Below are 16,392 nucleotides of genomic sequence, written 5' to 3' on the forward strand. Positions count from 1 at the left end.
CCCTGGCTCTCAGACCCCTGAACTCATGTTTGGGTTCTTACGTAAAGGTGAACAGAAGCGTATTTCCTGACAGGAGGTTTTGAAAGGTTCCATGCCATCAGCGAGAGGGCATTTATCACTGAAAATTATTGAGCAACTGCACATTTAAAAGGAAAGACGAGATCAATAATTTATATCGGTTGAACAAAGATCATTAGCAACATGAAGATATATATATATATTCTAATAGCAATTTGTATTTTTATGGTTGTAGTGAGGCTTCCAGGAAAAAATTGTCAGTTCTATATGTGTTCAAATTTTCTGTTTCCCCACTAGGATGAATAGCTCTGACTGTTCACTGCTGTATCCTTAGCATGCAGAACAGACTAGCCCCCCCGTAGGCCCATAACAAGTATTCGCTGAAAAATGAATGATTTTTTTTTTTTTTAAAAAGGAATGACCCACAGTCTTTTACGCCCTCCTCATAAATCTTCCTCAACTGCCTTTAATAATCAGGATTCCCTCCCAGCCAATTAGACTTGGACTCAGCCTCTACCTCCCACTCCACATTCCAAAGTTTCCATTCCTGTCCATTCCAAAAGGGCAACTCGCTGACCTGAGTCGGGGGGAGGACCTTCACTCCTTCTCAGGGTCTAACGTCTCTCCTACCCTTGCCCCCATCCCCACCTTTGGACTTTTTAAGACTGTAAAAACAGAAATCTGTCAAGCTATCAAGAAATATCAGCTGTCAGAAAGCAGGAACAGAATCTCTGATAGGCGTACAATCACTGTAAATACGGAGGGAAAAAAAAAAAAGTCCAGCTAAGTTTTATCTCCAACGAAACAGATGCAGGCCAGTGTTTTGCTTTTTTGGAGCACATGTGAGATGAGTGGTTTATAGAGTCTTAATCTACCCTGAGTTCAAATAAACTTTGTAATTTCATATGTCATAATGTTTTCATTAAAAAAAAACCTATCTTATTTTTTATACTCCATATTGATAGAGGCAAATAATGTGTTTCTTATTTCTTTCTTAAAAGACACTAGAAGTATGTTTAAGATCTGTCTTCATTAGTAAAGAAAAAAAAATCTTATATTTATATAAAAATGCATACACATTTGATGTGATATTCCTTATAGCCCAAATCTTTATATCATCCTCCGAATCTGGCTATTATGACATTTTTAAAATAAAAAAGAGAGCTGTTTTGCCATTCCCTAAACATAATCAGTTGTTTGAACTGTTCATAGCTGCCGGTTATGGGAATTTACCAGTAAAAGTTATAAATTTAGATTTCCTATTGCTGGAGTCAAAGGGGCAATGCCAGTATTAGCTAAATAATGTTGAGTCTAGATGGAGTGTGAGTTTTAGGCATATCCTTTTATTGAATATAAGCAGGAGTTTAAAAAATTCATTCTGAACATGAGCTGTTTCTTTCTACCAAAACAAACAGGACACTGGGAGACACTGCTTTGGAAAAGATCCTTGGTGTTCTCCTTACTGGCTACAAGTTATAAATCCTTCTTTCTCCCAGGGGAGAAAAACAAAAAAAGGTATACTGACATTGAAGTTGTTTCGCTAAAGTAGATTATCACACAGTCAAATGGATTCATAAAAACACCTCTCTCAACAGGGTAACACGGGGGCTAAATGTGACACAGATTTGCTTAACTTGGCTTGGTACACAGTAAATACTCAGTAAACGTTAGCTACGATCACCTGCTTTGGAGAAGTTATCTTATTCAGCACCTCATAAGAAAACCCTCAAATGCATATAGGGACTCCCTTATTTTGGTCCTTCCCCCCCCCAGTTACCATAACAAACTACAGTGCAAAATGGAGGCTCAGCAGGGGAGTGGAACCAGCAAAGATCTGAGGTCATCTTTATGATTTATCATTTTTTGAAAAGTGCAGGTTCTCTTAAAACTTTCAAGTTACTGTTATGTTTTCTTTAATAAGAAATGCTTCTGAAATGTATTTCAGGTGAACAAATAACAAAACTGACAAATGTTGTTAGTCTTTTATAGTTATCTGAACACAAAGAATAAGGTATGATCAAATTGATGCACATTAGGTGAGCTTTTTCCTGTACCTGGCTCCTCTGACATATTCAGAACCATTTCTCCTAATCACTGGTTTTGTCTTCTGGTTATGCCTTAGCATTATCTACAAATTCAATAAATGGAGTATTCATATTTCATAGGTGAGACTCAATGAATCAGGACAACAGTATTAGAGAAGAAAAAAAACCCAACAAAATATTAGGCCTCGTATGTTTTTGTTTATATCACTAAGCATCATTTCCAATCCAGAAATATTTTTTAAAGTATCCCTTTAAAATACACATTTTTTTTTTTTTTTTTTTTTGCAGTACGCGGGCCTCTCACTGTCGCGGCCTCTCCCGTTGCGGAGCACAGGCTCCGGACGCGCAGGCTCAGCGGCCATGGCTCACGGGCCCAGCCGCTCCGCGGCATGTGGGATCTTCCCGGACCGGGGCACGAACCCGTGTCCCCTGCATCGGCAGGCGGACTCTCAACCACTGCGCCACCAGGGAAGCCCTAAAATACACATTTTGAACTATCCAATTACATAAAGCTTGCCACTTGGCTAACTCAGATTTGGGAGAGGATGGTACAGGTTGGAGGGGATTTACAAAATTAAAACGTGTCTTTAAAACCAAAAGAAACATACACATGCATTTCTAAGCACACAGCCTATTTGCCTTTACAGTCTGCTGATAAACACTGATTTTTAAACATAGTACGTAAAATTAAATAACATGGAAAAAATAAATATGCTTTATTATATAAACACGTAGAAATCTGTACTGCTCAAAATATTCAGATAATACTAGGCTTGGCTGCTTAAAATGTATTCGGAAAGTATGGTAGTGATATTTACAATCTTTATTTTTCCTAGAGATAGATGTGGTGAGGTGATAAAATACTGATGTCAGACGTTTTCTCTTCCTACCTACAGAAGCTGCAAACTTTAATATGAAAATGAGGTAGACACAAACTCATAAGTTGGCCAGGCAGAAACAAAAGCACAGTTCCTTCGTGAGCTCATAAATTCTCATTATTCGGGTCGACAGGCATTATTCCAAAGCACCTAAAGCAAGGCTCAGAGAACACATTTAGGTTTTGGCATGAAAAACTCACACAAGCAATTTCTCCTAAGGAGAACCATGGTCTCCAAGGCAATCAGCCAGCAGATACACGGGGCGATGCAAAAGGGAAGGCCGGAGGACCATCCTGGATGGGTGACATCGCCCGGCAACCTTTTCGATTCCATCTGGAAGCAGCTCACTCTAGAATGCTACAGATTTTTGAACCCACTTCCCACTAGTTTGACAGCTCTCTTTCCTCTTTACCCCTCTAGTCACGGGATGTGTGCGTGCAATAGGCAAATCAGTGGTAAGAACCTTATTTCGAAAATAAAACATTACCAAGTCAGTGCAAGGACACGTTCAAAAGAGGACAGAAAAGACGAAATCTGGGGAAGGTGTTTTCCACAATCACGATTCTAAATCTCTAGTGACTTGAGCCAGAATTAAGGGTCTTAAAATGAGTACCTGAAGCCTACATTCACAAAAGCTTCATGTTAGAGAGCCTGGACACCACGCTAGCAGCCATTTGCAGTTTCTCTCCTACATACTGCTCCTTGGTAACAACTGTTGAACTAGCCTATCTTCGTTTTGACCTTGGAAAAGACTCACACAGCAATAGCTGCTTCTCGACACTATCTCCAGCTTGGGAGTACTTGGGGAAAGAAAGCAACAAGGCCGGAGGGGGACTAAAGGCTACCCTTGGTCTCTAATAAATCGAGTTCACTTTCTCTTGAAAGCAACATGTTAGCACCTTGAATACAGTTTTTGTTGTTGTTAATGTCACTCTCAGTTACAATGATGAAGCACCATAGAAGTGGCTTTATGGCTGTTAACACAATTCACTGAGGTATGCTTCAATGTAGAATTACTAAGAAATTGTACCAAAGCATCAATAAAAGTCAACATAAAAGTAAAATCCAAATCCTACATTAAGAATCTAAAAGGTTGCCCTCACACACATAATTTAAGTAATATATTACAAATGAATCTATTTAAATAAAACGCTTTTGATTTAGTTGTTGTAAAAATCACAACAAAAAGCCTTGTAGAAGTGGCCTTGCTCCCAGGCTGCAGAGGCATTTGAATATATATTTGAATAATGATCACTTTACAAAGGAAGCATTAAAATCGCATAGGCAGCAAAAATATTTTCAAAATCTGTGTATTTGCTCCTGTGCATTACAGAGCATTTAGAAGCTCTCTCTCTCTTCTTCTCTGTGTGTTTCAGAAAACTATGTGCAGGCCCAAGAACAACAACTACAATAAGAAAAACTTAAAGCCTTCAGTTAATGAGCAGATCGTATTTTAAAATTTAAGCACTTAAGCTCTTAAAATATCTGTGGGAGAGGGTGGGGATCCGGTGTAAAAAGGAATTAAGCTGTGTTTAGAAAGTGTTCAAGAAAGAGAATGCTGTGGAAATTAATGTATATATACTACATAATATATATTGTATATATATTATATACAATATATAGTATATAATATTATATTATTATATTATAGATACACACACACATACCCTCTGAGGGTTAGGAGATGTTTTTTGGTCAATATTAAAGAAACACAACTTTTTAGAGAGCTACTAGAGTTTTTGAAATATACTCCAGTGTGGTATTAGTGTTGGCTGAGTGAAAAGGGGTGAAAATATAATGGGCTCAAGAGGGAAAATTTCATGAAAAATAATATGTAATAGGTGACTTAGGGAAGCTGGAATGTCAGAAGATGTTCTTGACATTTTAAGGTTATTTCTGATCTTTTTCAAAATGTTCATTTTGGGAGAGTGCCAGTATTGCCGACAAAATACTCTGGGTGAACAATACATCTGAAATGCCCTTGAACAAAATCCTTAGAGCCCAGCTGAATAGTACCAGTTGAGATAACGCTCTAAATTCTTCTAGATTTCTACTTAATACAAAGTACAGTAGTTATACAGCTAGAGTTCTACCTGCAGACACAATCTCCGACACTGAAACCCTTGACTCTTAGAAGTGTCAACAGGTATTAGCCATGTCAGGTCAGTTAATCTGCTCTTTAGTTGGTCTTAGGAATGGTTAAGACTTTTCCTCAGAACCCTATGGAATAAAAAAGGCTTTTGGATATGACTTAATATAATAATAATTCAGCTTCAGTGCAATGAATGTATTCACAGGAATGTTTACTCTATTTACATGAAACAGCCCTAATGACTCCATACCTATGGCACAATTTAGCCACAGTCTCGTTTCGACATAGCCTATCCTTCTGTTTGCCAAGAGCTGCCCCAGAAGTTTGCATAGTATTTACAATGGCGAATCTGTCTCACAATGTCATTTAAAAGTAGATCGCAAAGGAAGCCTAGGACCAAAGAAAAAAATGGTCTCAAACAGGCTTTGTGTCTTGATAGAAGAGAGAACATTTCAGATGCCTTAAATGGCATCAGGTCACTGAGTCCACTTTTGAATTTTCCAAATGGTTTCAGTCAGTTTTGTGGGCACAAGCTTTTTGGTGATTGTGTTGAGAGCTGTACCCGAGTCACAGAGAGGCAAGGTATAGTCTCTGAATCAAAAATTGCTTTGGCCTCAATAAGCAGGTATCTTCCCACCGAAGTCAAAACTACCAGCTTAGTAAAGGAAAGAATATCTGCTTTTGAGTTGTCTGCTTAAATCACTTTGGAGCTTAATAACGGCACGGAGTTATTTAGTTTCTTAAAAAATACACACACACACACACACACACACACACACAAATATATATAGTCTAGTTATAGGAAAGGATGCTACTTCTGGGCATTGGCAAAGGCGTGTTTGAGGTACAAGTCACCTGTAAAGTCACTTCGGCAATCTCATAAAAAAATTAATTAATTCTGTTGTATGTCAATATGAAGAAAATAGCAGACTGTGTATAGCACAGTTTCAGGGATGCCCTTGTGAGGAGGATGATTATCTGTCCCAAAGGAGTGACCCAGAACACCTTGGAATTGGGCATGTTAGTTACATATTTTGCTTAACAAACATGAATAGTTAGGGCCGTACCGAACTCCAAGGGCCAGTACTCCATGCAGCGTCTTGAGGACAAGCATGTGTGTTACATTGCTCTCGATCTGGCGGCTTGTCAAGAATTTCACAGCTCAGATCTAGAAACCGTTCCCCGCTGGGCCGCTGACAGACCACCAGTCTTGTCCGCAAGCCTCCACCGCACAGCTTAGTACACTGGAAGAAGAAAAAGGAAGGCTGCAGTTATTTTGCCTGAAGAGCCAGTGGCAAATTTTCTTTTCCTGTAAGAGAAACGTCTTAGCCAGACTCTATTACAGCATCAGGCAAGGTAAGTCTGTAGGCAGAATGAAGCTGAGTTACCAAAAGTAATATACGCAGCAGACCGGAGCCCTCCACTTTCATGGTAGGTATTGTTTATTGAGCATTAGCTCTTCATCTGCACTAAGTGCTTTTATATATATTATCTCATCAAGAGGAGAGTGTAATTATTTGCCGCATTTTATATATGGGGCAACTGAGCTTAAGAGAGTTTCACTTGATCAAAGTCAATTCAACAGCAGGTGTCTAGGATAAGACTACAGCCTTTTTTTGAGGTATTCAGAACCAAAAATCAAAGAAACAAAAATCTAAAAACTACTCAGGACCAAATAAAGGAAATAATGACTTAGCTGGTTTTATTTTCGGGCCACCTCTAAGAAGTTGTCACCAACCTTTGTCTATTCTGTGACTCTAGTCTCCATAGACCTTTCTGACGTTCAAATATTTTATGTTATCTCTGAATCTGAGGATAATGATGGTTTTCCCCTAGGATGAGTAAACAGTGTGGTGGGAACATTGGATAAGGTTCTGACTGTTGGCTAGACCCACACTTCTGAGGCAGGAACAAGTTGTATTTCTTGAGCACAGTACCGCTGTGCTCACATCCAGGAACACTGACTGTTCCCCTGCTGTGTCAAGGCCAGATCTCCCACAGAATTTGGAATGATCTGGTCCGTGCTGACAGCCAGCATCCCAGTAAATGCGTGTACTCTCCTGGCTTCTATCCAATTACAGAAGCTTAAGCACAGGCCCCACGGGACAGAACTTTACGAGGAGTTTTGGGAAACCCACAATACACACGTCTCCAAACCTGACTTCCCCTTCCGGCCTTTCAGCAAAGCCCTCCAGAATGACGTATTATCACCGAAAGTTAACAAACTCTCCGTTATGAGTGCCTATGACTACTAGGTTACGTGGATGAAAGCATGAGATGTGGACACGTGATTTCGTTTAGCCAGGGGTGTGGACAAACATGCCCGTCCATCTCATGTGTCTTTGTTCCCCTCTTGGAGGGGTGGGGGGAGTCTCCACGATGTTAATCCTCGTGTGTTATTTTATAAATTTTACAGTCAAGACAGAACAACTCAACAAACTCTAAATATGGGTTCTCCCTGTGGATTCAAGAGTAGAGAGATATATTCTTTGTTAATTAAATACAAAACAATAAGCATCTAAGTCCTACACATGATAGTGGCTCAAAACCCCATTCGATAATAATAGTAATGCTAATGATAAGCAGTATTATTGGGAGTAATAATACTGATTATCATTATTATAAAAGCAGTTAACTGTGATTGAAGGCTATGGGCTAGGCTTTTGACACGCACTATCTCATATAATAGATGTGAACACTGTCAAGTGAGTGCCATTATTATTCCCATTTATAGACGAGAATACAGACATTTGGCAAAGTTGTATTATTTGTTAAAGCCACAAAGCTTGTAAGAGCCAGGCCTGGGAATGGGACCCAGTTTTGTCTGCTCCAAATATTCTATTGCCTTTCATTGGTCATAGCAGGCAATTCTTAAAAGGTAACAGCTGAAGAATTTTATTATTTGAGACTATACAGCTAATTATTCATTTCTACAATTAAAATGCATCACCTTTGATAGGAATAACAGCTCCTATTCATTCTGGTTCATCAGGGATTTGAAATATTAGGAGACACAATGCCATGGGAACAAGGGTGCATCACAAACACCCCAAGACTATGAAGAAGATGGCAAAGTTTCCATTCACTGATTTAACACACATTTTCAATCACTTTAAAAGCACCCATGTTTTAATCAGCAGAGGTTAACAATTTAAAGTAGCATTTATCTGCATTCTTTCCTAACTTTTCTCTCCTATGTAGTCAAGCTGTCTCTACTTGGTAATAAATGCACTTTTAAAATAGTCCAGAATTAAGACTGTTCTCCTAGTTAACCTGAAATCAAGAAGCTTTAACTAGAGCTAGTTCTTTTCTTCAAATAAACTATGAACAGTAACGCTGTTTGGTGTTTGTTTTTTCCCAAAGGATGTATAAGTGGAGTTTGCTCTCACCTCTCCCCAGCTGCCATAAGCCCACTGAGGGCAAGGGCCAGATTCGCAGGATCTCTGCTCATCGGGTTTGATTCTTTCCACGCAGTCGTTGGCGGTGTATCCATTTTCATCCTGACACACAACAACACGCCGCTGGGACCCACCAGCACAGGTACTGGAACACTGAACACAGCAGACATCAGTCAACAGGTTAATCCCTACCTCGATCTCCATCTCAGGGACACAAAAAGCAGCTGGTTGAAGGGTCAGAGACAAATGTGGCAGAAACCATTCTCAAGTCATCCACAATGGACAGAAAGCAATCCTGAGAACCTCCCTTCCGTGGGGCTGTTTAAAGTTCACGTCTTAGCAACACCTGGAGGGCAGAAACACGGCTTCCCCCTTGAGCAGGTTAGGTCTCAGCAGGTGTTTCATCAATGCCTAATGAGTGATCATGTCTGGGGATTTCCAAAGCTGTCCTATTCATCCTTTGCATCTCTGAGAGGTACAGACGTGCTGACTGACATCACAGGCTACTGGGAAATTCTCTTCTTTGCAAAACTGCAAGCGCTTATTTAGAAACAACATTTAACTTCCCTTTCAACACCGGGGTCAAATCACATGATTCAGGAATTGCCAGTTGTTGAAATTAAGCTTCTGTACTAACTCCTTCAATTACCCAAGGAAAGCATCACGGAATGTCACTTACATATCATTTCCTTGCAGGTAACGTTCCTGTCTCTCCCTTGGCAAAAGCCTCTACTTCGGAGGCTAATGGTAGCAAGATTTGTTTTCCTTCTTTATTTTTATTCCCCAGTGAACTTGAATTCCATATTGACAGACCTCTCTTCAGGTGCACGAGCCTACTGCTTACTCCCTTTCACGGTTGTCATAGAATTATGTTCACCCTTCAGCTAATTTCCCACACAAGCTTCTCATAGCTCTCTTACTTATCTACATCTTGAGTGTTTTTTTTCTTTCCATAATTTCCTTATCTTTTGAAACCCGATGTGTTTGCTAGTCTCCTTCACTCTGACCCTTAACTTGTACAATCTGTTTGCTTGTAAAACAACCATCTATGCCTCCAAGCAATCCAATTCTCAGGAATTATCAAGTCTCCCACTGCATCTGCAACATTGTTTTGAGTTCCGGGTTCCAATGGCTGATCTGTGCTATCAAACCCCAGCTCAAACCAGTGTTATTTCAAAATACCCATAAATACTGCTCCTTGCTGGTTGGCTTCTTCCATATAAAGATGTGAAAATGTTTATTTTTTGCTTATTGTACTGGACTTCAGTTCAATTTCCCTGCCTATGCTGGACAAATTATAAATGATTTTCAAAAATACTGTGTTTAATTTTTAAATGTAGAGCAGGAAAACAGATTTATGAATTCTGTCTGAGCAAATATTTAGGTTTTTTTTTTTTTTTTGGCGGTACGCAGGCGTCTCACTGTTGTGGCCTCTCCCGTTGCGGAGCACAGGCTCCGCGGCCACGGCTCACGGGCCCAGCCGCTCTGCGGCATGTGGGATCTTCCCGGACCGGGGCACGAACCTGCGTCCCCTGCATCGGCAGGCGGACTCTCAACCACTGCGCCACCAGAGAAGCCCGGTAACGTTTGATTTACAAAAATCCTACCTCTATTCTCTGAGGGTTCTGATATACTCACTTGAAACTTAAAAATATTTGTTTTCTACTTTTAAACAGCTTATTATGTGAGAAACACAGAGAACTATTATTTTAATCAGCTTTGTTTGGGGACCAGAATTTAAAACATTAGGAAGGACCTTCCATATTGTTAACAGATTTGGAATATATATATTTTGGCCCTTGAATTTTTCCTTTGATAATAAAATCTTGTATTATTTGTTTATTATGTCACCGGTGTTATTGTCCCAATAAAATGGTAAGCTCCTTCAGAGGGGATCAATGTCATACTTGTATCCCTGTTAGATCCTATAGTGCTGGTCACAGGATCTACTGCCTGATCCAATTAGAGTTTCTAGAAGCAAAGTTCCATAAACCACATGCTACCCTCCCTTCAATATGGCTGAGTGGAGCAAGGAAGGATAACAAATCCAAGGTCAACTAATCTACTGGCTGCCCAGTGACCAGTCAGATGCTTCCTATTGAGAATCTGACCAAACAGATAGAGCGCTCAGCTGGGGGCCAAGCAATTGCGCCATACAGTCTAGAACTTGTGCTTGCACAGTTCTGAACCCAGCATTGGCCTGGGTCTTTATACTCTCATACACAGGTGAAGTACTGTACATCATCTTTCTCCAGGTCCAATTTTGCCATTTTTTGATTAACAGGGATTCTTAGTTCCATTCTCATGTTGCAGAATTTCACTCTGGACTTATTTTGTTAACAATTTTCCTGTCCTCTTTAGATGACATATTTTCCCAGGTAAACATTCCTTCGAACAAACCCTGTACCTATCATCCACACTGAACAAGAGAGAATGGCCACTAGGGAAGCAAGAGATGATGGACATCTGGTATTTTTATCTGCCTACTATACTTCCCCTTAACACCTGGCAGCCCAAGTTTCCTTTAAGGAATCATTTCTCCGCCAATGGATGTCATCTTAGTGGCACTGTGTTTTAAGATGCTCTACATTTCCCTGATCAAGGAGTAAGAGGAATGGGCTGCCAATCAGACTTTCCTGGGAATTTGAATCATGAGCAGAGCGACTCAAGGGTGGTTCAGAGTTGAAAAGGGTTCATTAAGACAGAAACTCCTTAAAGAAATGTATTATACTGGGGCTTCCCTGGTGGTGCAGTGGTTGAGAGTCCGCCTGCTGATGCAGGGGACGCGGGTTCGTGCCCCGGTCCGGGAAGATCCCACATGCCGCAGAGCGGCTGGGCCCGTGAGCCGTGGCCGCTGAGCCTGTGCGTCCGGAGCCTGTGCTCCTCAACGGGAGAGGCTGCGACAGTGAGAGGCCCGCGTACCTCAAAAAAAAAAAAAAAAAAGAAAGGAAATTATACTGTAGATACTGTTGCATCTAGAGATCAGAGATTGGCATTTGGCCTGGGGGCCAAATCTGGCCTGCAAGCTGTTTTTATAACTAAAGTGTTATGGAAACACAGCCATTTCCATGTGTTTACATATTGTCTATGCCTGCTTTTGTGCTAAGACAGCAGAGCTGGTTAGCTGCAACAGAGACTGCATGGTCCACATAGCTGAAAATATTTATTACCTGGCCCTTTGCAGAAAAAATTTGCCAACCCCTAGCTAGATCCCTGAAGATGTTCTGGTCCCAGTCTCTACTGGGGCTAAATGAACAGTATTGTTTGTTCTGCTTTCCCTTGAAGGAATCAATTCCTTTTCTTTTGCTTGCAACCAGAGACCCCTAGTTGGTAACACACCAAAAAACTTACAGAAGGTTCAGGTTTACGCAAAAACATACTGTAAAATGAGGTTCTGATTCCAGAAACTACTGGAAACGTTAGATTCCCATTCTCCAGTGTTCGTGATGCTTTGCTGCCTTTCCTGCTGTGGCAGGCAGGAAGAACCATGCATGCCAAACCACACAGAGATGTATACACATGCCACACTCTCCTGGGAGTAAGTCAGGCACGTCAGCCTACAGCTGAAAAATCACATTGTCCACCTTCAGCCTCACTTAACTTAGAAAAAAAAAATCCCCAAACAAAAAACAGGCACAATGAGAAGAATGGTATTGCCCACTGCTGCAAAAAGGTTACCTAATCCTCCCTAATTGGGAACTCTGCCCAAGGGCAGAATCATTCAATCTTAAAGGAATGTATTATCCACAAATGTAGTCCTAAACAAGAATAGCTTTCAGTGCCCTTTTTTTTTTTTTTTAAGTTCTAGTGTTATCATTAGAATAGACATGTTTGAGTTGTGAATTTTTTCCACTGGAAAAATCATGGGACACTCAGTGATGACCTCTCTTGATCACCCTTTAATTTCTCAGAACCCAAATTTCTTCTAACCCAGGCAAAGGAAGCCTCAAAGTGGGAAGTAAGGGAGGAGAATGAGGTGGTGAAGGTCCCAGGCAGATGTTCTGCTTACAACCAACAGGTGCAGTGTGTGAAAACACTCAGTGGCTATCTGCATTCACAGGAAAGTAAACCTAATTTATTGAAACATAACCATGGTGGGAAACCGACAGGTTCCTTCTAATGCTTTTTAGTCCAGAAATGATTAAACACAATTAGCAGTACTAGAAGGAAATGAATAGTAAACAATTAAAAAGACTTCGTGAGTGATTAATAAACACCAAACTCCCCATACCTCCCCAGGGTCTCTTGCTACCTTACCCCTCCTGAAGTTCCTTTAGACATGTCCAGTATTCCACAATAAAATTATTTTTTGGAAAATTATTCAATAAAAATTCTGAAACTTTCGAGAGCATATTTTTCCTTTGAATGCTAGCTAAATATTATTTGTCAAGGTCTTCCTAATTTGAAGGACAAAGATAACGGTAACAATAAAAATAATCGTCGACATTTATTAAATTTTCACGATGGTGGGCAGAGTGAAAAACACTTTATTTGCATCGTTGTATTTAATTCTTACGACAAGCCAAGAAAGTTGGAGTTACTGTTAACTTTGTTTTACAGATGAGGAAACAGGCTCAAAGAGGAGAGGGGACCTGCCAAAGACACCAAAATCTGAAAGTACAAGTCCTTGGATCCGACAGAGGCATCTTTCCTTAAAGCCTGTGCTGATAACCATTCAGGTATGGAATTTTCCCTCTAAGCACAGATTTTACCCGGCCCACTCCTTCTCTCCTAATCCAAGACAATGACCTACTACTACAAATGGCATAGCAATTGTGACACTTCAAGACTACACTCATCTGGAAGACAGCAAGAAGGAAAATGACTTTCATTAAAAACTCCCTTTCAGAAAAGTTCTTCTGCCCTTTTAATTTTCCTTCAGGTAACAGCTGCCTGCCATCTCCAGGATCAATCATCGCATCTTCACATTACCTTCCAGGAAGCTGTCTGATCAAATCATCCAGCAGTGACACCCCCTCCCCTCCACCCAGTTAAGGTAGCTTAGAGGTGCGGGCAGACTGTCTCAAGTGACACCTCTTCTGGGACTGCAATTAACCTCAACAAATGAAAATGCACAGTGTCAATCCCTTCTGACATTAATATGCTCCAGAGGTGTTTCTAGTTTGTTTCCCTCCAAGCACTACATCAAATGAAAGAGAAGAAAGCAAATTCGCAAAGGCTTCAGGGAATACTCACTGCTCCCCAGGGGCCAGTCCTCCACTGGTTTCCTCCGAGCACGTGGGTGCGGCTAGGGCTGACGCTCCTGGGGCGATAACCCTCGTTTTGGAAAGGGTGCTGAGCGAGGCCACTGTCTGGGGTCCGCTGAGGGCATGGTGACATGGAACAGTCCTGGTCGGTTTCTGGGATATAATCCGGGTCACACTCGATTTGATCGATCACGTGGTCACTGTAGTTGACACAGACCACTTGCCGGGTGGTCCTCCCTTGCCCACACGTCACGGAGCACTACATTGGACGTTCAGAAAGAGAAAGGGTGGTTCAGCCAGTCACTCAGGCCCAGAACCCTGGCATCTCCCCGTCTCTTTTCTTCCCACCTCATGGTCATTTTCATGGAGAAGCCCTGTTGGCCCAGTATGCAAAATACATCCCCATCAGCCACTTCCCACCATCTCTGCCATCACCTCCCTAGTCCAGGCCACCGCCTTCCCTTGCCAGGACTACTGCAGTGGCCTTTCAGCTGGGCTCTTGTTTGTAATCTTGACACCTTCCTCCCAACCCAAGCCTGTTATCCACATATCATAAACCATGACCCTTGCAAACTATAGTCAGATCATGTCATTCACCTAGTGACTTCCCAATTCACTGTGAATAATGTCCACAGTCCTTACCTTGACCTAGTAGGCCCTTCATGATGTGGCCACTGGCTACCTTTTTTTTTTTTTTTTTTTTTGCAGTACGCGGGCCTCTCACTGTTGTGGCCTCTCCCGTTGCGGAGCACAGGCTCCAGACGCGCAGGCTCAGTGGCCATGGCTCATGGACTCAGCCGCTCTGCGGCATGTGGGATCTTCCCGGACCGGGGCACGAACCCGTGTCCTCTGCATCGGCAGGCGGACTCTCAACCACTGCGCCACCAGGGAAGCCCTGGCTACCTTTTTGACATATCTCTTATCACTCTCCACACTGCACTCCAGCCCCACGGGCCTTATGGATGCTTTCTGAGCAGGCCAAGAACACCCCCGTCTGAGGGTCTTTGCAGCTGCTCTACTTTCTGCTGTACAACACGGATATCCATGTGGTTCACTGCTTCACTCCATGCAAGCCCTGCTCAATGCAATGTGAGGCCTTTTCTGACCACCTTGTCTAAAAGCACATCACCCCTTTCTCTCTGCCATTACTGTGTTTGACCTTTTTTCTGGTATGTATCAGTATCTGGTGCTACATCATATATTTATACCTTTATTTCCTCATTGACTGGAATTGCCATTGGAATGATCTTCATAAAGGCAAGGACTTTCTTATTTGTCAGTCACTGCTCTTTCTAAATACCTGGTGAGTAGACAGATGGATCTGACAGATGTACATGTGTACGTTTGGAAGCTCGGGGCGTGAGAGTGAGATTATCTACCATTTACTGAGCACCTTCTTTGTTCTAAGCGTTTAACAGACAGAATCTCAAATGATCCTTACAACAGCCTTATAAGGTAGATATTCTTTTTGGCCTCTTTTAAGAGCAGAAGAAACTGAGGTTCAAGGACTAACACCAGACTGCTCAAGGTCATGCAGCCAGTTAATGTCAATGTCTGGATTTTTACACAGCTCTCTCTGAATCCAGCTCTCACATTTCATATATGTATTATGGTATTTATTGAGATATTCATCTCCATTCTCGTCACCTGTCCTAAGCTCTGTATTTCCTGGACTCGGGAGCTTTTGCAAGGCAGAAAGCAGGAGTTACCTGAACACAAAGGTTTTTCTACTTTTTTTTTTTTTTTTCTACTTTTATAGAAGTCCACAGGTGGTTCCTGGTGTGCACAGGAGGCTGGGTCCCCAGCATCGCCTGAGGGTTCCTACTTCTCCCTCTCGGCAGGGAAGCCAGAGGCACAGGACTTGAAGGGACCACGGGATGCAGGAGGCACCCAGATGCAAGTTGAGGCCCTCCCCTTACTCCCCCCACTTCTCCCTGCTACTTCTGGTACTCCACAAGCCTACTACATTCTAATGTGACTTGGCTCAGTTAAGACTGCATTTTCCAACCAGCCCAACAGGATGTGGGCTTAAGGGGTTGTAAGTTGATTTACACATTTTTAAAAAATGTGCATTTCTTGCACATCTGGCTAAGATTCATACCAGCTGCACATACGCGGAGAAGAATATCTCACAACCAAGTCCAATTCTAAAACAGTGCCCGTTGACCTTGGGGACCCACGACTAGTCATCCTCCTTACAGCTCCCCCAGTCCTCTCCCAATTCCAAAGAATCCACTTGCTTACCGGGTTCCAGTCCAGAGCCTTCCACCGCCCACAGGGGGTCACAGAACATTCCTCCTTTGCCACTGGTCTAGGGAGGGTTGCACAGGCACTCTCGTCAGCCACAGAGCCATCCTCGTCCCGACAGCTGACATATCTCATCCGGGTACCTTTTCCACAAGTGGCTGAGCACTGGGTGTTGGAATAAAACAATGCAGAAATGTTATCTGAAACAGTCACTCACTGGATAGAAACCTACTTTCTCAAGTTGTGTCAGAGAACGTCTGCCTTCCCTCCCACCCTCTCTACTTCTTCCGTTCTTACTGGCGTCCAAGACCCAAATCGCCACTGGGTCCTTGGAGCACTGTGTGTGCTTCTCCTCGCTTCCGGGGCAGCGGGGGGAGGGTGACAAGATGGTAATTCACAGTCCTAGACGCGGACGGGAAGAAAAAGCCAAAGTTACCTTTCAGTCATGGCGTATACAAATATAAGGACAAAGAATTCTAAGATCTCAGACTTCTGGGTGATTTGGGG

General features: G+C 42.1%; 1 protein-coding gene across 1 annotated transcript in view; it reads right to left on the reverse strand.

Annotated features, from left to right (window-relative positions):
* The window catches only part of ADAMTS9 (ADAM metallopeptidase with thrombospondin type 1 motif 9), a gene marked incomplete at its 5' end in the record, with an annotated part of 174,170 nt that overhangs the window by 73,548 nt on the left and 84,230 nt on the right, over positions 1 to 16,392 (reverse strand). The window contains 5 exons of the mRNA XM_082662846.1: positions 6,101 to 6,277; positions 8,423 to 8,584; positions 13,628 to 13,897; positions 15,883 to 16,050; positions 16,183 to 16,287. Coding sequence (XP_082518972.1) covers positions 6,101 to 6,277; positions 8,423 to 8,584; positions 13,628 to 13,897; positions 15,883 to 16,050; positions 16,183 to 16,287 — 882 coding nt within the window. The remainder of the gene's footprint in view (positions 1 to 6,100; positions 6,278 to 8,422; positions 8,585 to 13,627; positions 13,898 to 15,882; positions 16,051 to 16,182; positions 16,288 to 16,392) is intronic.

The sequence above is a fragment of the Grampus griseus genome (genome assembly GCF_964374135.1).
Source record: "Grampus griseus genome assembly, chromosome: 10".
Taxonomy (NCBI): Eukaryota; Metazoa; Chordata; class Mammalia; order Artiodactyla; family Delphinidae; genus Grampus; species Grampus griseus.